The sequence below is a fragment of the Dromaius novaehollandiae genome, chromosome 11, assembly GCF_036370855.1.
Source record: "Dromaius novaehollandiae isolate bDroNov1 chromosome 11, bDroNov1.hap1, whole genome shotgun sequence".
NCBI classification, from domain to species: domain Eukaryota; kingdom Metazoa; phylum Chordata; class Aves; order Casuariiformes; family Dromaiidae; genus Dromaius; species Dromaius novaehollandiae.
The window spans coordinates 23639372-23662113 of NC_088108.1; the positions used below are offsets into that span (position 1 = coordinate 23639372).

General features: G+C 60.9%; 2 protein-coding genes across 6 annotated transcripts in view; both read left to right on the forward strand.

Moving 5' to 3' along the window:
• Window positions 1–324: 324 nt before the first annotated feature.
• GDPD2 (glycerophosphodiester phosphodiesterase domain containing 2) lies at window positions 325–17743 on the forward strand. 3 transcript variants are annotated; one of them, XM_064518376.1, is made up of 16 exons: window positions 325–409; window positions 8736–8885; window positions 9837–9940; window positions 10017–10110; window positions 10362–10421; window positions 10984–11082; window positions 11461–11554; window positions 12010–12155; window positions 12580–12662; window positions 13189–13339; window positions 13914–14129; window positions 15052–15203; window positions 15573–15720; window positions 15972–16054; window positions 16490–16518; window positions 16859–17743. In XM_064518376.1, exons 2-16 carry the CDS (start codon window positions 8772–8774, stop codon window positions 16909–16911), a joined length of 1626 nt encoding a protein of 541 aa, XP_064374446.1. In that variant the 5' UTR covers window positions 325–409; window positions 8736–8771; the 3' UTR covers window positions 16912–17743. The 3 variants fall into 3 exon arrangements, with proteins under 3 accessions (XP_064374446.1, XP_064374444.1, XP_064374445.1); XM_064518374.1 differs by lacking the exon at window positions 325–409 and adding an exon at window positions 5709–5907; XM_064518375.1 differs by lacking the exon at window positions 325–409 and adding an exon at window positions 7043–7174.
• Window positions 17744–18050: 307 nt separating this feature from the next.
• The window catches only part of DLG3 (discs large MAGUK scaffold protein 3), a 64982-nt gene continuing 60290 nt past the window's right edge, over window positions 18051–22742 (forward strand). For 2 of the 3 annotated variants that reach the window (XM_064518377.1, XM_064518378.1), the window contains exons 1-2: window positions 18051–18198; window positions 20440–20571. In XM_064518377.1, coding sequence (XP_064374447.1) covers window positions 18183–18198; window positions 20440–20571 — 148 coding nt within the window. In that variant the 5' untranslated portion in view covers window positions 18051–18182. Of the gene's footprint in view, window positions 18199–20437; window positions 20572–22742 lie in introns of those variants that run through there. The other variant, XM_064518381.1, reaches the window with a different exon arrangement.

Sequence of the window (22742 nt, forward strand, 5' to 3'; positions counted from 1 at the left end):
ACCAGAGAATTAAGTAGAGCCTTTACCTAAACAAAGATATTCACTACTGATAAAGCCTCAAATAGATATGAGAAATAGAATCAGCCACAAATGGATACAGTCAAGAAAAAACTCTTCTAGGGAACAAAAAACCTAAGAAAACTATTCTATACCTAGATTCAAAAGATAAATGCTAGCTTCTAACAGTTCTGCCCGTAGCCTCTCCACAGGACAGCTATACTACAGCCACCTAAAGAAACACAAACACCACCCCCCTCACTGAATTAGCCACCCCTCCCTAGCAAGGGCCTTTTATATAAACCTACCCTCAGCACAGTGATCTAGAGGCTGGTCATATAAATTTGGCAATGGCAAACAGCTGCTGCTTATATACAGTAGGGATTTTGAAACAAGGAGCTGCTTCTGCCTGGTAAGTGCATCACAGTGTGTGCGTGTGTGTGTGTGGGGGGGGGGGGGGGTCTTGGTTTCTAATAACTAAGCTAACAGATTATGCTAATTACTAAACATAGGGCATAAGAAAGCTGTATTTGTAGGAAAGTTACTTTAATAGAGGTGTCTAATACAATTGAATAGCTTCTCCTAAGAGCAGAGGAAGTACTCTAATGGTTCTGCAAGCTTTTCTAATAATAAGAACTTGTATGTGCTAGGAGGAAAAATGTAGTATGCCTACAAATTTGCTGGGAGTGTTAATAACTGCAGCATATTATGGCTCTCAAAAGTATTACCTGTCCTCAAGTAACCTATCTGAGAATAAGGAAATGATAATAAATTAGAATTATAGGTCTTTGTATTCTTTTCTTAGAATTATAAAATAGAGAGGACAGTATCCCATCAGTGATGATGCTACTAGGGGATCAGAAGTGGTACTCCTAGACTAAGAACTGACTTGAAGCATTATCTGTGTTGGTGCTTATTAAGCACAGAACTTATAGCACTGTAAGTTAGGTGCCTAGGTGCTGGGAGTGATCCCTAAAAAGTGTTTTTTGTTATAGTTTCACACTTAAGTTTTACTTTGTCAAGCACTTTTTTAAGCTTAGCTCTTGACATGAACACTGATCCCAAATTTTATTCTATCCAGAATGCTGTTAGGTCCTCAGTGTTGTTACAATGAGGCTTGTGGTTTAACAGTAAAATTGGTGAGCTGTAACTAATTCATGGCAGGCTTCTGAAACAATAATGAGAAAAGAAAGGTAGCTTTAGCAACAAATGGATTTTGTTTTCTATAGTGTGCCTTATTTTAGTGACCTTATAGCCAATTTTATACTCTGGAAAGGAAAAAGTGCAATTCTATAGTAAGTGTAACTGAACTGAAAGGAAAAATGTGCCATGAGCAAACATTTCACTGCAAGGGTATGCTTTCCTGTGCCAAAATAATGGTGTGTTTTAAAAGTTAGAAATCAACAAAAAAAGGCTAGATACAAATGTTAATGTCATAGAACTAATGTAAGTGGCAAATAGGAGGTCTCTATGTTTAGGGAGAAGTACTATAGTCTCTTTGAAAGACACCAACATTGGCCAGGAGATAGCAGAGACCACTGCTACCACTCTGAATATATGCTTTAAAGTAGAGCAACTGAAGCTGTGTAGAGTATCAGTATTGCCTTATTCAGAAAGTCGTGCCTATACTATAAACCTCTAATAAGGTTAATTATGAAGGAAGTATATGAAGGAAAAGGACTAGAACAACAGTTTGATTATAGTTCTACCAGTCAGGTTCCTTTGTAGATGACCTTAAACTACACATTTTTCAGATCAATAACTATGAGTATACCTTCTATCATATTTTAAATGTAACACTTAATATTTTGGCTTAAGTTAAGTCTGCAACTATAAGGCAATTAAGAAATGGCAAATGATAAACATCTGGAAATTCTAAACTAGTTTAAGTTCAAAAAAACATTGTTTTCCTTCAGATGAAGCTTTATTTCAGTCCTCTAATGCATCAGTGAACCTTACTGAGCAAATGAACCTTACTGAGCAGATGTCTGTAACAAGTATCAGAGAATTTTGTAATTTTTTTGTAAACTAAAGCAAGATTTACCTGTTGGAATCCCCTTTTGCAGGCAGCCACAGAAAACTCTTGTGTATTTGCATTAGTATAGCTTTAGATATATCATGATACTGTTCCCTAAAAGATACTTTCTTCACTGTATGCATACTGCATAATGCTTACTGAATGGATTCCCTTCTGCTTTTCTATTGTGCTCTTTTAACAGTCTGTGTTCTATAAACATTAATAAATGCATCTCCATTAAACCCTTGAGGCAGTGTTAGATTCCCATGAAAACAGTGGGGATAAATGATGCACTAACTTAGTGCCCAAACTGAGATTTCCTGTTACTATACAGCATGAGCTCCTAACACTATGTAGCATTTGATCCTCAAAGCTCGTATCATTCATCTCAATTACAACAATGAATGATTAGCCCTCTTGAAAACCAGCCCCATACTGTTCTCAAGTACTTTGAAAATGCAAACTATAAGGGACCACCTGTGAAAAGCCTGGGTCAAGTGACTTGCCTGATGTCACAAACTCAGTGCTAGGAGCTGGAACAAATACATTTCTCCAGAGAGGTCTTCCTCATCCTTAACCATAATATCAGCATAATCTGCTCTCCAGAAGCCATTTATTAGGTAGCTTCTGTGACAAAACATAGGTATCTGAGTTTGCTCACCACAAACTTTTTAGTTCATAACAGGCTTCTGGCCTTTAGCAAAAGCTGTCCTATCACTGAGACTATACCATGATGCATATACCCCGTAAGTAGGCATTTTACTTCTGAGTAATTCCTTCTAAAACTTATTTTTAATGTGCTATGCACAAAAAGTAGCAAGTTCCGTATTAGTGATGCCTATACAGATTATGAGCAGGTAGGGATTTTTAGATTCACGTTGGAGATGTCTTCCCCTTGGCCTATTACCATATGCAAGTCTGTTACCAGATGGGGTGGAAGCACACACTTTGCCGCTGGTTTTCAGGGTAAGGTGTTGGCAGCAGCAGAATAGTGAGACATTGGACTTTTGTGGTTCACTGCAAGTTGAGGGAGTGTGACATAATGGTTACAGAAACCTGTGTTCCTTTCCCCTTTTCATCTCAGTTTCTGAGTACCTTGGGAGAGTAAACAAAGGGATAATAATGCCTAAAATGTTCAAACTTAAAAGCCTTATTTCTTGTAGATTAGAAGCAGTATAATGAGAACGAAGTGTATAATGGAAATAGTGGCTTACATTTTTTTGTGAAAAGATTGGTTTATGACCTGGTCCAGTTGACAAGTTAGAATGGTATGTAACATAAATCCATAAAGTCGCTTCAACATGTGGAAAAAACCTTCTCTGGTCTCCATGTTAACAAACCTAGGAAGATAAGCATAAACTTCAGCTGAATTGTAATATACCAACATAAACTATCCTGCTCACTTAGACCCTGTGCAAGTGTTTAAAACATTACTAGCACTAGAAGAACACCCAGGTATAGACATGACTCTGCTCACAAGTGAAAGCAGGGCATGAACCCTACTCCTGGTAATGCTGCACCTCATGTGCATGAGCTGACTCATCCAGTGCTAACAAGGACGTGATTTCCTGCCTTCCCCTTCCTCCCAGCTGCTTGTGGCACTTTTGATTTCGTGGCTGTAGAGCTAAGCTAGCTTCACCGCATGTTTTGCTTGTGAGCTTTGTCTGTTGAACTCCGAGTTGGCTCGGGCAGATGGGACAAGCCCCAGAGGGGCTGGGATGCCCCTGACGGGCTCGGTATCCCTGGGGGCAGCTGCCAGGGATTTCCCCCAAAGCAAGAGGCAGAATTCGGCCCGCGTCCTCGCGGGGCCCTGGCTGCTGTGGAGGAGACCGTCGCCCCTCGCTGTGAGACCGCCCATGGCAGCTCCTGCCCTCCCCAAGCCGCGGCTCGGCTCAGCAGGCCGCTTGCCCGCAAGGCCCAAAACGAGGCTAACACCGAACGAGACGTCACTCGCATGACACCTCTTGCATGACGTCACTTTTACACCACCAGGGGATCTGAACGGCGCTCTCTGAGGCGGCTCCCGGCGAGGGCTGCGGACAGCCCCTGCGGGCCCCCGTAGCGGCGGCAGCGCGGGCCGAGCGCGCCCGCTGGCGGCAGCGCCGCGGCACTGAGCGGGCACGGCCCGGGTGCCGCCGCCGCGCGCGCGCCAGTACTCAAAATGGGCTCCCGCCCCTCACAGGCCGCTGGTCCCTCACTCAAGATGGCGGCCGCCTCCGCTAAAGTGCGCGGCGGGTTTGCCCCGATAAAAAATGGCCGCCGCCTCCCCTGCTTTCGCATAGCGCTGAAGCCGCGCAGCCCACAGCAAAGATGGCTGACGCGCGGGGCCCACGAAGAAACTGCGCCCCGAGCGCAGGGGAAGGGGACGGCGGCAGGTCCGCTCTAACTCCCCGAGCTCCGCGGTGCGGGGGCGCGGCCAGGCCGGGCCGTTCCGCCCCTGGGCCGCTTCAGAGCGGTCCCCGAGAGGGACGGGCGGGGTGACCATAGAGCACGGCTGTGGCGAGAGCGGCCGTGCGGAGGGGGCGGGGCCGCGGCGCCGGCGGGGGCTGCGCGGGGCCCTCCTGTGGGCAGGGGCGGCCATGGCGGCGGCGCCGGGCCTGCGCGGGCGGCAGGGGGAGCCGCGGGGCGCGGCGGCACCGGGGGCTCTTCGCCCCGGTTCTCAACCCTCTCTGGTCTCCTGTGAAAGCAGCTCTTCGTGGCCTCGCGTCCCGGTGGCTCGTAGCACCGGCTCGGTCTGGCTGGGAAGAGCGTAGCCCGGCTAAGGGGCGAGGCTTGGCCACTGGCGCTCTGCGCGGCAGCGGGAATCCGCTCCAGATCCAGCGGGATGTGGGGGCAAAGAGGCGGACTGTGCTGCCGGCTGCTCAGAGCTGACCAGATTTGGGGTTGCCTCTGCCCCCTCGCAGCATGTGGCTTTTGTGGTCATCGCGATGTTTTTTTTCTTGCTCCTTGCGGAGGGGAGCAGTGAGTGCTGTTCCACCCCCTTCCGGAGACGCTCCAGTCCCACGCGGCTATGGAAAGGCCCAAGTGCCCCCCGCGTCCTGGCTCGCCGCAGGCAGGGAGCCGGGGAGAGGCGGGGGCTGCCCCGTCTGGCTGGGGAGAGGCAGGGGGCTGCCCGGACCAGCTGGGGAGAGGCGGGGGATTGCCCCGTCCAGCTGCAGATGGCATCAGACCGCTGTCTCGGAGCCTCCTTTCATCTGCTGCCATAGCAAAATTTGGATGCTGTGACGTGTTTCCCTCGTCTAAAGTAGTCTCCCAGACAAAATATTGCTTTTACCACAGTGCCGCTCTGCTTTTCCCTTCAAATGTGCCCTGACGCCTGGCGTGCGAGCATCAGCCTGGGCGGCCGTGGTGGCCTGGCACGTGTCCTAGCGCTCCCCGTGAGGAAGGGAAAGCTCTTTGGCAGAGGGGCTCCGCGCAGCCTCTCGCCTTAAGGCCCAGCAGTGCGAGAAGCCTGCCTCCATCTGCCTTCCCCGCTCCCGGAGCTCTGCCGGGAGCCTTAATCCGCCTGGAGCGTGGGCTGCCTGCAAACTCCTCTGTGCCGTGGCTCGTGACGCCCCCCTGGGCCCCTTCTCCGCTTTCGGAGCTGCCGCGGAGAGGAGGCTGCGCCCGGCCTCCCCGAGCGCCGGGGTGGGCCGAGCACGGTGCGGGGCGCACCCCGAGCGCCCGCTGCGCCCCGCCGCGAGCCGCCCGCCCGCCTCTGCCGGCCTGTGCAGACCTGCAGGCGGCATCCGCAGCCCCGCCGGGCCACTAACACACCCAGCAGCAGGGCGTGAGCAGGCAGCGGAGCAGCGCGGCGAGGCTCAGCCGCTCAAGGACGCCCGGCGCAGAGCTCAGCCCCAGCGCTCGCCCGGCGTCCCAGCTGCGGGACCCAGACGTCCGCCCGCCGGGAGCAGGTATTTCCCCCGCTTGGCTCGCTGCCCCGCCGTGGCAGCCCGGGAGCCCCATCCCGCACTGCTGTGGGAAGTGCTGAGAGCTGCGGAAGAGCAGCAAAAGGGTTGATTTTCCCCCTTTGCTCTGCAGGCAGCCGGGGGAGGAGAGGGGCTGGCTGTGCTGCTCCCACGCTGTCCCCAGAGAGGGGACAGCGAGCTCAGGGCTGGCTGTATGGGGCAGGAGGCCGGGAGTGGGGCATCTCTGCTGGTGTAATTTCTCCGGGGTTACCCTGCACCCACGCTGACCCTGGCGCTCTGCCCTCCCTCCCGCGGGGTGAAGGGGCAGCAGGGCAGGGCAGTGCTTGGTGCCAGCTCCGCTCACCTGGCCTGGGGACATCCCGGTTGGCAGCACAGCAGGGGAGCAGGTCTCACCTTGCCGTGTGACCAGCGCTGGCCCATGGCCACCTGGTCATCCTGTGCCAGAACCCCGGGACACCAAGGTCCCTGCCGGGCTGTGAGTGCACAGACTGCTGTAGCAACAGGTATGGGACCCCCCAAGCCCCCGTGCCCCTCGTGCCGGGGTCCAGGGTGTGCCTGGGGCTGTTGGGTAGGAGCTCCTGCAGGGGGGCTCCTGACGGACCCCCCGCTCCCTCCTGTGTTTTTCCCCTCCAAGCCGTAGTGGAAGCTGAGCAGGGTGTGCAGCGCACTCAGCCCGGCTCCGGCTGGACCTCTGCCCCGCGCGGGGGGGTTGCCGCTGTGTCGGAGCTCCGAGCCAGGGGAGCAGGGTGGCGTTTTCCCTCTGCCCCCCCCCGAGACGGTACCGCAGCCTCCGCAGAGCTCCCGTGGGGGAGGTGTGTGACCGGCCCCTGTGCGCCTCTGCCAGGCTCCCGTCCTGGCAGCGGCCGCTGGAGCCTGGCCTCCTGCCAGCACGGGGCTCGCGGCACAGCCGGGCTCCGCTGCGGAGCCCCCACGGCGACGCTGAAGTCCAGTTGGTGCCCGCGGTCCCTCCCACCGGACTTTGTACCCTGCGTGGGAGCCGGCCGGCGTGGTGGCAGGGTTTCCCTGAGCCGCTGCTGGCACCGGCGCTCGCCCTGCGCGAGCAGCTGGATGGGGACAGCGGCAAGTCCCGGGGGATGCTGGCGAGCCCGCTGCTGCCCGGGGGAGGTGGTGGTTCTGCTCCCGACGGCAGTGGGGGTACGAGCCTGTACCCGAAGCCCCTGGCCCTGGGCAGCAGTGAGGAAAATGGCCGGGTCCCACGGCTTCGTGCCCTTGCATTAAGGACAGCTAGCTGGTGAGCAGAGCAGAGCCACTAACCTGCTCCCTGGGCGGTGGAGAGGATGTGGGCACCGTGCTGTGCTGAGCGTCCCTGGGCTCTGCCTGCCGGGGCATCCCCACAGCCTCAGCCTTGGGCAGGGCATGCTGGATGGCTACCAAGCCACCCGGCGAGGCTGCGGCTGCGGTTCCCCTTTGCTTGGGGACACGTTGCGCTGAGGCTTGGCTGTGGTTGCCCGAGGAGATTCCTCCCTGTAGCTCCTGGAAAAGCCACGCTGGTGCAGAGGGGTGGCTCGGGCCCCTCTGCTGAGGGCGGGCTGCAGGCTGCGGTGGGGTGAGCCCCAGAGGCCAGCCGGGCAGTGCGGGGGTCCTGCTTGTGGACCGGTACCTGGCTGTGCTTGTCCCAGCAGCACCGCTCTGCATGGGCCATGGGGGAGACCCTGCCCCCAAGCTCTGGAGACCCACACACTGGTGGTATTTGGGAGCAAGGGCTCGTGCTGGGGTGGTGCTTGTGCCACCAGCTTGGGCAGGATGTGGCCCTGGTGGTCAGGGCTGGGAGGATGTGGTCTCCTGGGTCTCACGTCCAGCTCTGGAGTCAGGTGGTTGCAGGGAAACGTGAGCCTGGCTCGAGGTGCAGGAGCAGTGACGCTGTTGCTTGGGGTGGGAGGAGAGGGCTGTGGGGTGTCCGGGGCTTTGGAGAGGTGGGACAGTGAGGGGAGCCGTTCTGCAGCAGGGCAGGCCATGATGGACGTGGGGTTTCTGGGGGTGGACAGAGGGAGATGCTGTCTGGCATTCCCAGCTCCCTCCTGTCGAGCACCAGGAGTCTCGGCACCGGAGCGAAGCCTCCCTGCCCGACTCTCCTCCGCAGTGCGTGGGGGCCCAGCCTGGGCTCTCGCAGTGCCTGCCGTCACTGTAGCAACCGTCCCAACCTGTCCGCCGGCCGGAGCCAGTCCCAGCCTCTCGCCGGGGTCAAAGCGGGCATTTCCGTCCGCTGAGCTGCTGCATGGACCAGCAACCCGTGCCGAGCCCCTCGGCCACGGCTCCTGCAGCCCCTGGGGGACCCCTCGCCGGGAGAGCTTGCTGGAGGGCTGCCAGCACGGCCCTGCATCAGCGAGGAGCCGGGCAAGTCGCAGGGCTGGGAATGCGCCCCGGCTGCGCGGCTGGAGCCCCGGGGCTGCGCGGACCTTGCAGGGGCGCACAGCAAGCGTTGCAGTGTGCCGCTCGGCGTGCTGCTGCGAGGCTGCCTGCGCCCTGCCCCTCGCTCGCAGGCGGTGCGCTGAGCCCCCGGCACGGGAGCGGGCCCCGCTCCTTGCCAGCTCCAGACTTGCTGCGGCTCACTGCGCAAAGAGTCCCGGGGCAGCCCGTCGAACAGGTTGGGCCGCACCGCGTGCTCCCCGTCGCCGGGCTCTGCGCTGTGCCTGGGGCCGGGCCGGCAGCGCCGCTACGGCTCGGGGCTCCGGGGCAGCCGCGGTGCCTGGCGGAGGGCCCAGCACCCTGCGGTGCCCCGTCCCCATGGGGCTGGGGGGCTCGGCACGCGTCGGGGGATGTCTGTGCTGACCCACTTTGTGCCTCCCCTGCAGGACGCTCGACCCACTGGCCTGGGACAGCGCTGCGCCATGGCAGAGCTGCCCGGCTGCTGCCGTCCCTGTGCCACCTGCCTGCTGTGCCTCTACAGCTGCCGATGGATCGGCGCCAAGAAGGAGAAGAGGCAGGGCCTGAGGACCACCAAGGTGATGCCAGGAGGGGTGCTGAGCGCTGGCCGGGCTGGGGAGGGGCTCCCGGCCGTCCCCCGCCCGTGCGTCCGCGGCAGGGCTCGCGCGTGCCTGGAGCGGAGCACGGCAGCTCCCCGCGGGCTGAGCGCCGCGGGCAGGTCCCGGGGCGCAGCGTCCCTGGGGAGGCACGTGGGAGGCACGGTTCCCGGCCCGGGTGCGGCCCCTGCCAACGCGGGTGCTGGCAGGGGTGTCCCCGGTAATTTGTAACCTCGGAGGGGTGAGGCCCTGGGATTCTCTGAGGTCTCCCACTCCCATGGGAGCGGCTGTGCCGCTGCTTGTCCCGTCTTACCTGGAACGCAGGAGCTGGTGCTGGCTGCCAGGTGCCCCGCTCAGCACCTGTGACACCCTTCGCTGCCCCGCACACACAGGGCTGGGGGCTGGAAGACCCCGAAGCTGGACTCGGCTGAGGCTGGGCAGGCGGGAGCTGTGTCTGCAGATTCACTGAGTCATTGCGGCTCTGAGTCACGGCACGCCTCTCTGCCCAGACCCTCTGGTGCAACTGGTCCACCCTTAGCCCACAGATTGCCCAGATAACCGGGAACTGGAACTGGCTTCCTGCCCTTCCGCAGCTCCAAATCCCCAGCCCGCTGCCGGGGTGCTGTGTGGGCGAGCAGGCAGTCCCAGCCGCAGGGTCTGTGCTGCACAGCTGCTGCTCAGGCTGCTCCCAGCCTGGCTCTGGCAGCTTTTGGCAGGAGATGCTGGTCCATCTTCCCGCATGGTGGGTCCAGCCAAGAGAGCTCTCCCGGAGCATCGGCAGAGCTCAGCGGTTCCGGCTGTACAGGGCAGCTCAGCTGCCTGGACCCTCAAGGCTGGTGTCTGCTGTGGCCTGGGCCCTGCGCAGGCTGGGTGCCCCCGGGGTCTCGGTCACCCAGCAGTGAGCTGGGAGTCCTGACACCTCTCTGGTTTCAGTGCGACTGCAGCTGGTTCCTCTTCCTCTTCTGCGTCTTCCTTTTCACGCTGGTGTGGCTGTACTTTGCCATTGTCATCCTCAATGATTTCCACAACTTCAATGAGTGAGTAGCACCCCGTATCCAGCCCTGCTCCCCACATCTCCCCTGCCCCTCTGACCGTCCCCTTTGCTTTTTGCAGGTTCATCTTCAAGCAGAGGAAGCTGTGGCTCGACTGGTCCCTGATCCTGCTCATAGCAACGGCAGTGCTGATCACCTACTCGGCCGTGCTGCTGGTGAGCCCCGCTGATCCCGCCGGGCTGGCAGCGGGTGCGGAGCAGCGCCGAGCACGAGCTGGCCACCGTGCCCTGTGCGGAGCCAGCGGCATCCAGCCTGCTGGAGCTGTGCCAGCCAGGCCCGAGCATGGCCTGGGATCCCGCCCGTGTCAGGAGGGCTGCAGCTCCCGCGGGAGGGCTGGTCCTGTGCCCGCAGAGGGCTGAGGCGTGGGGTGCGGCCCAGCCCTGACATCCCCTTGTTCTTCCCGCAGGTCCTGGCTTTGTGCTTGCAGCTCTGCGGACAGCCCTTGAAGCTGCACTGGGTGCACAAGGTGAGGGGCTGGGGTGCCGGGAGGTGCTGCCTGCCCTGGCTGGGGGTGCAGCGGGAATGCACTCTTGGCTCCAGCACTTCCCCCTTGAAGCTGCACTGGGTGCACAAGGTGAGGGGCTGGGGTGCCGGGAGGTGCTGCCTGCCCTGGCTGGGGGTGCAGCGGGAATGCACTCTTGGCTCCAGCACTTCCCCCTCTCCTGCTGCACCCTGTTCCTTGGCAGCCTCCGGAGATCCTGCTCCTCGTGCCTTGGGAAGCTGAGGCCAGCCCGCTGGGGCTGTGCCTAGGTTCAGTGTGTCCCTGCTGAGCTGAGCTGCAGCTGTTAGTCCCCCGGCCACATGGCTCTGGGAGGGCCACCTTCTCCTTGCTCCGGGTGGTGTGGAGTTTGACCACAAAACAGGAGCGGGGGGAAACTGGGTCTCAGGATTGCAGGGAGCTCAGGAGGGAGGGCTCAGGGGACCAGGAATCTGCCTGTCCTGCCAAGGAGAGCTGGCTCCAGTGAGCGCCCAGCTGGCCTGCAGGATGCCCCTGCATGCCCCTAACTGCCTTGTGCCCTGCCCCACAGAGCCTGCTGATCATAACCGCCCTCGTGGTGGCTGCGGCCTTCACAGGGCTGGGAATAAAGTGGGCGGAGGAGTGGAGAAGCGCCCGCATCTCCCTGCAGGTGAGTCACCTCGATACCAGGGACTGCCCTGCTGTGGGGACAAGACGCAGGGCAGTGACTGGGACCCCGGCATGGCTGTGTGCTGTTGGGGGCTAACTCCTCATCCCAGCTCAGACTGGCTTCTGCTGCCTGGCCAGGCAAGGTGCCCCTCTGGCTGTTGCCGTCCTGCCTGGGGCTGTCGCAGTTGGGGTGAGAAGCAGTGGCTGGACTGGAGGGGGGGAGCCTGTTGAGCCCCTCCTGGGATCCCCTCCTTCCCTCCCTGGCACTGTGGCTCTTCCACTGATGCCGGCTGCAGTGATGGCTCCTTGGCCATGGAGTACATGGACATGGGGGGCGGGATTAGGCTGCTGCTGGCTGACGCTGCCTTTGCCTCCCCAGGCAACGGGTCCCTTCCTGCACCTTGGCATCATGGGGGGAATGACGCTCCTTGCCTGGCCGCTGGCCAGCTTCTTCTACCGCAGCCGCAACACAGGTACCCCGCAAGGTCTCCACCACACGCACACACGGTACCCTGGTTCCTGCCACCCAGCCTAGAGGCACCAGCAGTGCCGTGGTGGCGGTGTGCAGAGAGGCTGGGTGCAGTGGGAACAGGTCCCAGGGCTCATGGCCTGGCAGTAATGTCATCACACCTGCTCTTACTTGCTGTTTCTCATGCCCAGCCCTTGCTGCAGCTTCAGCCCTGACTGCTTTGCAGCTGAAGGAGGTGTACAGGTGGCACTGAGTCCTACTGAAGCCCTGGGGTGGGGCGCAAGGACATGCAGTGGGCCAAGAAAGAGTCTGCTGTGCTCTTGATGCCGGGGATGCAATGCCTGATCTAGGGCTGCCCACAGGTTAATGCCGGGGAAGCAGCCCTGGCTTATTCTTAAGGATCTGCAAAATGCTTCCCCTGTGCTTCACCCCGTCTGGCTTCTCTGCGTCTGCCCACAGGTCTCAAGGTGTTCCTGCTGCTCGTGTACTGTGCAGTGATGATCGCTGTGTATCTGGCTCCCCTGGTGATTACCTCCCCCTGCATCATGGAGGAGAACCAGCTGCCCCCCAAGCCAGCGCTGGTGGGCCACCGAGGGGCCCCCATGGTGAGTGACCAGCACCTGCGGCATCCCGGCAGAGTGGCTGGGGTGGAGGGGGCCATGGTTGGCCAGGCTGTCCCTGGCTGCAGGGCATGGCACCAGACCCTTGCTGGCGCAGCTTGGGGGGGTGCAGCAGCCCTCGGGGCAGAGCCTCTTGCTGAGCTCTGCCAAACTCGGAGCCGGCAGTTCTCTGCAGAAAGCCTGGCTGCACGGCAGGGGCTGGGAAGCACAGAGTGGACATGCTGTGGCTGCGCCCAGCCCTGCCAGCCTTCCTTGATCCCACACCGTACCAGGGTCACCCTAGTCTTGTCATAGGGTGCCCTAGGGTGCAGACAAGCTGTTGGGTGCTGTGTGCAGCTTGGCAGGATTAGTGCCTGCCTCCTGCCCCTTCCAGCCTGTGCCCGCTGCACTGACACCACTACCCTTCCAGCTGGCACCCGAGAACACCCTCATGTCGCTGCACAAGGCGGTGGGCTGTGACGTGCAAGTCTTTGAGACGGACGTCATGGTGAGGTAAGGGGACAGCGGGGACTCGGAGGAAGGGGTGCATGTATCCGAGGACATCACTTACGGGGCACTCTGGAACACATCTGAAAGACTAAGAGAGCCTGCATTTGGAGACAGCTCTGCTCACAGGGCTCTTCCATTTCTACTTTTCCTGTATGGACCTGGCTCCAGCCTGGTGCCCCAGTGACCTGGCAGAGGTGGTGGGATTCTCCCTTCTCCACCCACGTTGTCTTCCAGCGCATCAGAAGAGAGGCACTGGGAGGGGAAGGACACTGCTGGGAGAGCAGACCCTGGGCTCTTACTCATCTCTTGCAATCCCACAACTGTTGCAATGAGCAAGGAACCGATTGGTTCATGGCTTAGTCTCCCGGTGCTCTATGCTTTCTAGACACTCGAGCCTTTGTGCAGGAAGTCCAAAAGTAGGCATGGCAGGGAGCACCCTCCTCAAGATAGTAGGGCCTGGGGAGGCTGGGCCAGGGTTAAGGAACAAGGAACCTGCAACACAGATGATCTGTCTCTGCTCCTTTGCCAGTGCTGATGGGGTCCCATTCCTCATGCATGATGAGAAACTCATCAGGACCACCAACGTGCAGGCTGTGTTCCCCGAGAGGGCCTCGCTCAACAGCACCGCCTTCAACTGGACAGACCTGCAGCAGCTGGATGCTGGCAGCTGGTTCCTGGAGGTCAGGGTGCCCCTGGGGTGGCTGGCCGGGGATGGGTGCGTTTGAGTGAAGCGAGAGCCCTGCCATGGGGAATGTTCCCTCTGCAGCGCTCGCCTTGGCAGACACCTGGACGAGGTGCAGAAACGCTTCCACGCCTGCACAAATCCCTTGGGTATGGTTACACCCCAAAGCTGGCTGCTGCAGCTGGGGTTTGTTCTGACTCCTCGGCTGAGTCACGGAGGAGGCAGGTCTGAGGGGAGATGTCTCAAGTGCTCAGCCAGAGTTTGCTCTGAGCGGCACAGCCTGCCTGGGCTTGGAGGAGGCTGTGGCAACTGCTCACAAGAGGTGACTAATGGACTGCTGAGCTGCTCTGAATGCCCACAGGTGCTGGGGCTGCTTAAACAGTGCTGTTAGTGGAGAGCAGGGGAGATGTGCCCTGTGGGTGTGCAGCGGAAGGATCCCTCTGCCTCTCCGCACTGGAAAGCATGCAGGGAGGCCAGTGTGGGAGGCTGGGGAGCCAGGGTCAGAGTCCAGTTTGGGAGCTGGGAGCTTGCAGGCTCTGCCTGTGATGGCTAACTCTCCCTCACCCTTGCAGCGGAAGCCGTTTTCCACTGTGCAGAGTCTTTCTGCTGGTGACCGCAACCAGGCGAGTAAGCAGAAGATCCCATCCCTGGAAGAGGTGCTGGAGGCAGCCAAGCAGAGCAATATCTCCATCATGTTTGACCTCCGGCCGGAGAACCACACTGATTACCAGAGCTTTGTCAATGCCACACTGGACGCGATCTTGCAGTCGGGCATCGCACTACAGCAGGTAACCTGGCCACTGCCCCACCACTGCTGGGCCCTGTTGTCCCACTCCTGTCATGGCGGGAGCTGCCCTGCCAACCCTTCTGAGCATCCCTGTTACCCCAAATACCCCTCTCATACATGGTCCCTGCTGGGGCACCCTGTCACACAAGAAATCCTGGAACAGCTATTAGCCGGTCTCAGACTTTGCAGAATCTCCTGTAGTAGATCATGGAGGTCTCAGGCCAGAAAAAGTTGCCTGTTTTTAAGGGTTAATGCCCAAAGCTTCAGACCCTTCCAAATACTCTGGTTCCCCAGTGCTTGCCACTCTGATATGTAAACAGTGACTCAGAACAGGGAGGGTGAGAACAGTGCTACTGAGAGCAGGAAAATAGTTCTGGGGTTTCCACCTCCTCGTGTTGTGCCACACCTGTGCCCACAGCTCCCTGCCTCTTGCTACAGCCTCCTGTGTTTCCTTTGCACTTCATGCAACCTCTGCAGCACGAGACGTGCTGCCCTGAGGGGACGAGTTAGCACCCAAAGCACTTTCCCTCTTGGCTCTTTGGGAATTCCAGGCAGGAGGGGATATTGCAAAGGCTTGTACCCTACTGCTGATCCAAGGCGTGTTCTAGCTGTAGAACTGGAGCCAAATGGATGCTTTTATAGATCCATGTAAAGACCCTGAAAGGATGTAACTGTCCTGCTGCAGCTTTCTTAGGCTGGGACTGCTTTTGCCCCTAAGTGGCGTCTGTTGTGTTTATGTCTTGGCTGGGACAAGTCCTTAGGCTGTCCTGGCTGAGATCCTTATGGAAGAGCTGAGTAGACACATGGAGAGGGGGCAGGAAGCAGCTGTCTGAGCAGGCCATGTGTGCCTGTATCTGCAAGGAAACATGTGAGCAGAGGAAACTTCTCTCTGATGGATAGTCTCTTCTCTGGCTCTTGCCTAGATCCTCTGGCTGCCAGATGGGTTCAGGGAACAGGTCAAGCAGCAAGTCCCAGGCGTTCAGCAGGTTTATGGCCGGAAGAGACTCCAGAATGAGAAGGAGCCACTGCTGCATGTTAATCTGCCCTACCAGGACATGAGCTCTGAGGAGATCAGGTGAGAGCACTGTATCTAGGAGCCTTGGGCAGTGGGCAGTGAGGCCTGGGCACTGTCCTAGCTCTGTCCCAGTGTCCAGCAGAGGTGAGCAGCCAAGGCCGGGTACTGGCACAGTGTGGGGAAGAACAGGGGATATGCTAGAGCCTAGTGGACAATCATGCCTCATCAGGCAGGGCTGGTGCAAGGGATGGAGCTGGCCGCAGTCCTTAGCCTTGCCAGCAAATCTGCCCTGGGTCTGGCTCTCCAGCAGCTGCTCCATGTGGCTGCAAGAGCTGGATCGCATCCCAGACATACAGGCCTCTGCTACTGCGAGCTGAGTGTGCTGGCACCCTATTGTCTGCTGCTCTGACCGCAACCGTCCCTCTGCAGGCAGTACCGCCAGGACAACATCTCCGTCAACTTGTATGTGGTGAACCAGCCCTGGCTCTTCTCTGTGCTGTGGTGTGCTGGGGTGAGCTCTGTCACGACCAACGCCTGCCAGGTGCTGAAGGAGATGAAACACCCCATCTGGCTGCTTGTAAGTGAAACCTCCATCCTTCACAGGCCTTGCTATGTTGCTCTGGCCTGGCACAGTCCTGTGCCCTAGGCAGTTGTGGGTCTCCTTCTGCGGTGGCCCTTGGCAGCTGTCTGGAGGGTGGGTTTTGCTCAGCACTGTGCCGGAAGGCGTTAGCATGGGAGCGTGTGGCCCTGCACGGGACTGCTCGCAGAGCAGTGTGGGCTGTGCCACCAGCACACCAGGCGTTCATCACCTGTCTTGTTGCCCCGCAGCCCAGCAGCACATACCTCATGATCTGGATCGTTGCAGACTGTGTCTCCTTCCTCATGATCCTCTGGGCCTTCCTCCTGGTGAAGTAAGTCTGGTCCCTTCCCCTCTCCTGGGGCAGGTCTGTCAGGGGAGGCTGCAACGTGCCCTGGTGTTTGTGCACCCAGCCCCAGCGGTACCGGCTGCTGCCGCCCATCTCTGGACTCAGATCCTGGGAGTCCTCTCCTGTCCAGCTGTTAAGTGAAAGAGAAGTGTATAGAGGGAGCTTTTATTGCAAGGCTGCAGCTAAAAAATCTGGCCTGACCCCTCCTCAAGCTGCCGGATGCCTCAGGCTGCACTCACCAGCCTGCTCTGCACCACAGGACTTGATGTGTTGGGGGTGGAGGATGCTGGGCCGTGACCCACTGCTCCCTCACCAGTGCCACTCGGTACTGAAAGCAGCTTCCCAGGGGACTAGGTGTCCTATGGGGCCCATGGGGGGTCCAGACCGACCTGCTAACACTGATCCTCTTCCATCTCCTAGGAGATGCTCCAGGAGAAGACAGCCGGCAGGTAACAGTGCGTGGACGTGTGCTGCCCTCTGCCTGCAGAGCCAGCCCTGCCCGGCTGTGCCTGCGGGGCTCTGCCTGCTGCCCCCGGGCCCTGCGTGCAGCTTTCTCCTGCTGAACAGGACGGAGCTGTTTGGGATGGCTAGGGTGGGAAGGGAATCCCAGCGCAGGCAGCTCCTGCCGAGCCCTCAGCAAACATCCCCGTGGGAGGTGGGACACATGGGACGGCGCTGGGGAATCCCACACAGCCCCAGTCTCCCCGGACCTGCTCTTCAAGCTGCGCTGCCTGCCGCTGCGGGAGAGCTGCCTGCAATGGCTGTGTTCTTTCTCTCTGCTCTCCCCAGAGTCCGAGACGGATGTGCTGCTCACCAAGATCAACAGCCTGATGCAAGAGTGACCCCTCTGGCCTGCATCAGCCGTGGGGAGGGGCCGCTGGAGACGTGCCCGGCTCGAGGGGGGAGCGCTCCCCTGGCCAGCTTCAAGGCTCCTTTCCTTTGCAGACTCCTGAGCTTCCCCTTCCCCCTAGCCCTCCTGGTTCCCGGTGCGGTGCAGACCTGGCCTGGAGCGGGGTTCCCTGGTCCCTCTAGCACAGAGGGGACAGTGCCTATGCAGGGATTTCCTGGTGCTGGCTTGTGCCCTGGGGTTTGAGCGCTTGTCCAGCAGTGCTGGGGCTGAGACCTCGGCCCTGGGGCTCTGCTTCGAAGGCTAGCGGGGATTCGAGTCCCTGCTGGTGCAGGGGTATGGCAGTGTCTGCCTGTCACCAGCAGCCGTGCAGCCCGTTACGGGGGCTGTGGTGACCTGTTTAGTGGGAAACCTAGTTTAATGTGCTGCTCCCCTGGAGCATGGGGGACTGGAAGGGAGCTGCAGGGGAGGGGGCTTTTTAGAAGACAGGTAGGGCTGGACATGGAGCAGAGCCCCTCCAAACCCGGTGCTGGGTGCTGGAGTCCTGCTCTCACTGCCGCCTTCATGCTTGTGGGCTGGGGTGCCAGCACCCATCCCCGCAGCGCCCGTGGAGCTGGGGCTGGGCTGGGTGAGACCTGCCTGTCCTGGAGCAGAACGCGTGTCCTGGGGCCCAGCCCCGGCTGAGCCACGGTCCCGCTCCTGCCGCCGCGGGGGCGCCGGGGAAGGGAGCAGTGTTAGTCGCGGTCGGTCACTTTGCGGCAGGGCCTTGCACTGTTTGACTTGTTCCTAGCTATTTATGTCAATAAATGAAGCGAGAGGCAGACAGACCCCCAGGGGCTGAGTTTGGGCTCACGCTTCCCTTCGCTGCCGGCCCGGTGCCCGCCGTGGAGCAGCCGGGCCGGGGGGGCCCTGGCCCCGGAACCGCTCCGCCCCGGGGCCGGCGGGATGCGCGGCGTGTCCGTGCCATCTAGTGCCGGCGCGGGGAAGCGGTGCCGCCGGCGGGGCCGGGAGCGCTGCGCAGCGGGGAGCCGCCGCGGGCCCCGGGGTCGCGTAGCGCCGCGCCGCCCCAGCGGGCTCCGAGCAGCGGCGCGGCGGGGCGGGGCGGAGCAGGGCCGGCGGCGGCGGAGCGCCCCGGGGGCGGCGGCGGCGGGAGGCGGGCGGCGGCGGGAGGCGGCTCCTCGCCCGGTCCCGCTGGGCGGGGCAGGCGGCGGCTCGGCCGCTCGCGGGCTGGCACCGAGCGGAGCGGCCGCCGGCCGCGGCGGAGCGATGATCCGCAGGGAAGGTAAGGAGCGCCCTGCCCTGCCCGCAGCGCCGGGCACCGCGGCCCCGCCGCGCTCAACAAGTGTCCGCCCACCGGCACCGGTGCCCCGCGCCCCCGGCGGGGCAGCCCCCTCCCTGCCCGCTGCCCTCCGGGCCGCCCTGCGCCCCCCCGGGGCCGGGACCTCCGGCGGGGAGACCCCGCTGCCCCCCCCAGCACCGGCTTCGCGCCCTGCCCGGTCGCCGGCGTGGCCCGGAGCGCGGGACGCTGCGGCCGCAGCACCCTTGGGTGTCGTGGGGAGGGTGGCCGCGAGTTCACGATCCCCCTGTAACTGGGACATGACCCTCCCTGCGCTGCTGGGCGCGCGGCGAGACGGGCCTGGGCGTCCCGCGCTCCTCCCCGAGGGATGCGATGGTGGGTGCTGCAAGAAGGGCGCTCCTGTCCCCCCCGTGCACGCGCTGGGGGAACGGCGCGTCCCTGGTTTGGTGGTGCAGAGCCAGCGCTGCCCTGCGCCCGCGGTGCCCTTTCTGCACGGCCGGGGCTGGGGGGGACGCTGGCGACCGCCGGGCACGCCGCCGTGGTGGCTCCCGCTCTCCACCCGCTTCTTTAGCCTCTGCCAATAAGGTCAGGAATGACCAGGCGAAGATGACTCAACTCCGCTGGCGGGATGCTGGGCAGCGTCTGAAGCCCTGGTCTGTTCTCGTAAAGGAAACCCTCCGCGCCAGCGCGAGCTGGGATGCCCGTACGGCCCGGCGGAGCTGGCGCTCCGGGGAGTCCCTGCCTTTCCCGCGCTGGCGCGGAGCCCGTTCCGAGCGGGGCCGGCTCAGGGCGTCTCTGCACGAGGGGCTGCTCGCGCTTCCCCATGCGCCTTTCCCCCTTCCGCTCCCGCAACGAGTTGGTGCGGGCCGGGGCGCCGGCGGGACCCCTTCCCGCTCGGCCGAGGAGGAGCGGGGAGCCGAGGGCTGGGACAGCAGGTGGCACGCGCCCCGGCCCGGCGGACACAGGCCCCCTTGTTCGGTGACCTGAATTCCCGGCCGCGAGCCCTGGGATGAGTAAGGCCACCCTTTTTGCATGAGTTCCTGGGTTAAGCGATGAGTCCCCGGCGCTGCCGGGACGCCTCTCCCGCCTCCTCGCACAGACGCCCTTTGTCTGCCGCCGCCTCGGCAACAAAGGGAAATATTCACTGATGGGGCTGGGATGGGCCCAAGGTCCCTGGGAGCTCTCCTCCCGCCGGAGCGATGGGTCGCATCTGGCGCTGTTCAAAGTCCATGGGAGTTTTCCTCTTGTTTGAGAAATGGGTCATATCTGGGGCTGGAACTGGCTTTTCCCATCCGTGGAGCTGGGCTGGCAGCTCCGGACGTTGCCCAGAGAAGCGTGGAGCTCTCCTGGCGCAGAGGTCACAGCTCTGTTTCAGGCCAGCGGTGGTCCCACAGCTACAGCTCCATGGCTGAGCCCAGTCTTTAACCAAAGCGCTGCTTTATCGCAGCTCCAGGCTGCCCTGCCTGGCCAGCATCCCTCCCTCCTGCTCCCCTAAGGCATCAGGTCCCCCTGGTTTCCATAGCCTGAGGAACCCTCCAAGCAGCTCCCATCTTTGCTGAGCCAAGGCCAGCTCCCTGCGTGGAGCAGCTCTCGCACTTCAGCCTGCAGAAATGTGGGTTTTGCCACTCGCGTAGCGGAGCTGTTTGCGATGTCTTGCACTGGACAAAAGGGGCAGGCTGTAGCCGCTCTCATCCTCGCTGCAGGCCCCTGGCCCCACATGGGAGACCGTGCAGAGTCCCTCATGGTGGCACTAATAACCCTGTGCAGCAGGGACGGGCCCAGCTCCTGGGTGGTTTCTCTGCCGGGGAGATGGCGGTTGTGCTCAGACTGCCCAGCACTGCGAAGGTTTGGAGGTAAGTCAGTGGGCGTTCAGCCTCGGAGGGTCTGAGCGAGCCAGTGGGCAAAAGCATCTTCTTCAAAGCCCACGTCCAGCTTTCCACCACGGGTGGTCTGCAGCTCACAGCCAGGTTAGCTGGGCTCACCGACTTCGCTGGTGTGCCTGGAAGCTCACCAGAAAGGAAGAGGTGCTAAGCTCTGCCAAGAGCGTGCGAGGAGGCTGCTTTTCTTGCTGGCTGACTCTTAAAAATCTGGAGCTGGAAGGCAACTCGAGGTCTTACCAAGGCCGCCCCTTTGCACTGCTCCACGGCAGTGCCCCTAAGCCTTCCCTGATGACGCGTGTCTCACTTTTGGCGTTAACACCTCGTTACTCCTGTGTCACCTCTGCAGACACCGAACGGGCAGTGGAAATTCTGACCAGATACCAGAGCACCTTGAGGTCTCCGGAGGAGCAGGAGCTGAAAGCCTCCATCAGAAAGGTCTCGCACATCTTCCAAAGCGAGCTCTTCCAGGCTCTTCTGGGTAAGTCCCTTCTGGTCCCCGGAGCTTTGTGGTGAGCGGGCTCTGCTGACTGCTGGAGATGCCGGGGTGGTGACCGAGCCTGCCCCAATCCTGCCCGGGGGCCGGTGCCCTGACCGGGCTGGGGGTGTCCCACGCAAACACCCGGGCTCCTGTCTGCAGTCGTGGCCGGGCTGCGCAGCGCCGTGCTTCGGCTGGGCCGCCTTGCCGGCAGCAGTCCCCAAGGGGGTCCTGGTCCTTCCTGCGCCCACCTCGACCTGCTGCTTCCCACGCTTGCTGCCAGCCCGAAGGGCAACTAGATCTTCTGCCTTTGCTTGGGAGCGTTCACACGCGCGCGGCTCTGCTCAGAGCAGCCCGGCCGTTCTCACACTTCGACCTGTGAGCGCTTGCACGTAACACGCTGCGCGAGCAACTGCGTCTCACGCAAGGGACGGGCTCGACGGCCAGCCTGGTCTTCGGGCTGGGACCAGCAAACGCCGTTCGGAGCACAGTGTCGCACTGTGTGCGTGGATTAGACAAACACAGCTGGAGCCTGGCTGGACTGCACAGCGCTGTGCGAAATGCGTGGCGACCTCACTGCATGATGTCATTTCAAAATGCACTTTCTGTGTGAAGGATTTAAAAAAAAAAAAAAACCCCGAAATCTGATGTTTTGGACTGCGAAGTCACTTGGCTCCGTTCCCTGCTGGAACAGGCCAGACTCCGGCTGTGCGGTTTCTCTCAGGGCGCAAGTTTTGAAAACAATCCCAGCGAAGGATTTACAGGCGATCCGATGTGCCGTGAGAGGCAGGAGCCGCCTGGCTGCTCCTTTCCCAAGTGCTGCTTCCCGCAGGCCCCGGGGGAAACGCGTGCAGCCCTCGAGCTCGCCGTTCCCAGGTCTGTTGGAGGAAACCACGCTTTCCTTCCCTTCCCGCGTGCTCCGGCCGGTGCCCCCAGCCCCGTTTGCAGGCAGGGCTCGGGACGACCCACAGCCCGGGCGGCATGAGCTCTGGGGCGGGCTCTGCACCGTCCTCGGCATGTTTTGTCCCACTCTTGGCCCCGGCGCTCCTCTGGAGCCCGACGCTCTCCTGTCTTGGCAGCTCGCGCTTTTTTTCCACGCCCCTGCAGCCAGATGCCCTTTTCTCTGCTTGCAGAAGTAGGAATTGCATCTCCCGCCTCTCTCTGCCCCTTGGCCGTCGCAGCACCTCCTCCCCGGGAGCATCCGACGGCAGCGCAGCGCTGCCCGCTTTAGCCCGCAAGTTTTGCGGAGGGAATGCAGCCGGGAAGAGCGTGCGTGCGGGCGGGCTGGCATCCGTCCTCGCGTCCCGCCAGCACGGGAGTGCCGCCGCAGCGCTGGTGACCTTTTTTAACTGGTTTAACAGGATATTAGTTCCCCTACCAGGGCGAGCTTTCCCTACGAGTGTTTACCCAAGGAGGAATTCGCATTAATTACTTCCTCCCCCCCCCCCGCAGCGTGTGTGTGTGCAGACTCCTCCGTCCCAGCGCGGGAGGTGGGACGCCCGCTGCCGCTGCGGCTTTCCGTGGGCTTTTGCATGCAGCAGCCCTGCTGTGGCCCCCCGGAGCCCTGCTCTGCCCGGAGCCGCTGCCGGGACATGGGGACAGCGCGTGTGCAGGGATCCACGGAGCTGCTCTGCTCCGGGACGCGCCCAGCGCGGCGCCGGCACTAAAGGAATTCTCTAGCCGCGCGCAGGGAAAACAGGAGCCGCGCGTAGTCCGTGCACCGAGGAGCCCCCGCTATCCCGTTACGCAACGGCTTGTTTTTAAAGCCGGAGGGAGAGATGTTTTTGCACCGAAACAAAGTCCCATTTGTCCGGCTGCGTGGTTTCGGGCCGGTTCGGCGTGGTTTGGCGCCGGCCGCCTTCGACGCCTGCGTTTTGGCGTGCGACTGCGGGGGACGCGGCCGGGGGTCACGGCGGCTCCGTGTCCCCAAGCCGGCGGTGTCCCCCGGAGCGCGGCTGGAGCAGGGAGCCCATCCGATCACTGTCCTCCCGCGATTCCTTCAGCCTCAAGGGTTTTGTAGCTCCGTTTTTTCCTGAGCCGTGAATTTAGAGTTTTCTCGAGTTCATTTTGCCGAATCAGTTTTTGAGCCCCTGCAAATTCTTGGCGACCCCAAGACCAGGAGCCAGGCGGGTCCCCGGGCCGGCCGTGCCCCACGAGGAGTCGAGGAGGCCGGT

Excerpts from the sequence above, each read along its gene's own strand:
- GDPD2 (XM_064518376.1), top strand. The coding sequence starts at position 8,772 with ATGGCAGAGCTGCCCGGCTGCTGCCGTCCCTGTGCCACCTGCCTGCTG. Across the intron at positions 13,340-13,913 it reads CTGGCAGCTGGTTCCTGGAG|CGGAAGCCGTTTTCCACTGT; the intron begins GTCAGGGTGCCC and ends TCACCCTTGCAG. Across the intron at positions 16,519-16,858 it reads CAGGAGAAGACAGCCGGCAG|AGTCCGAGACGGATGTGCTG; the intron begins GTAACAGTGCGT and ends TGCTCTCCCCAG.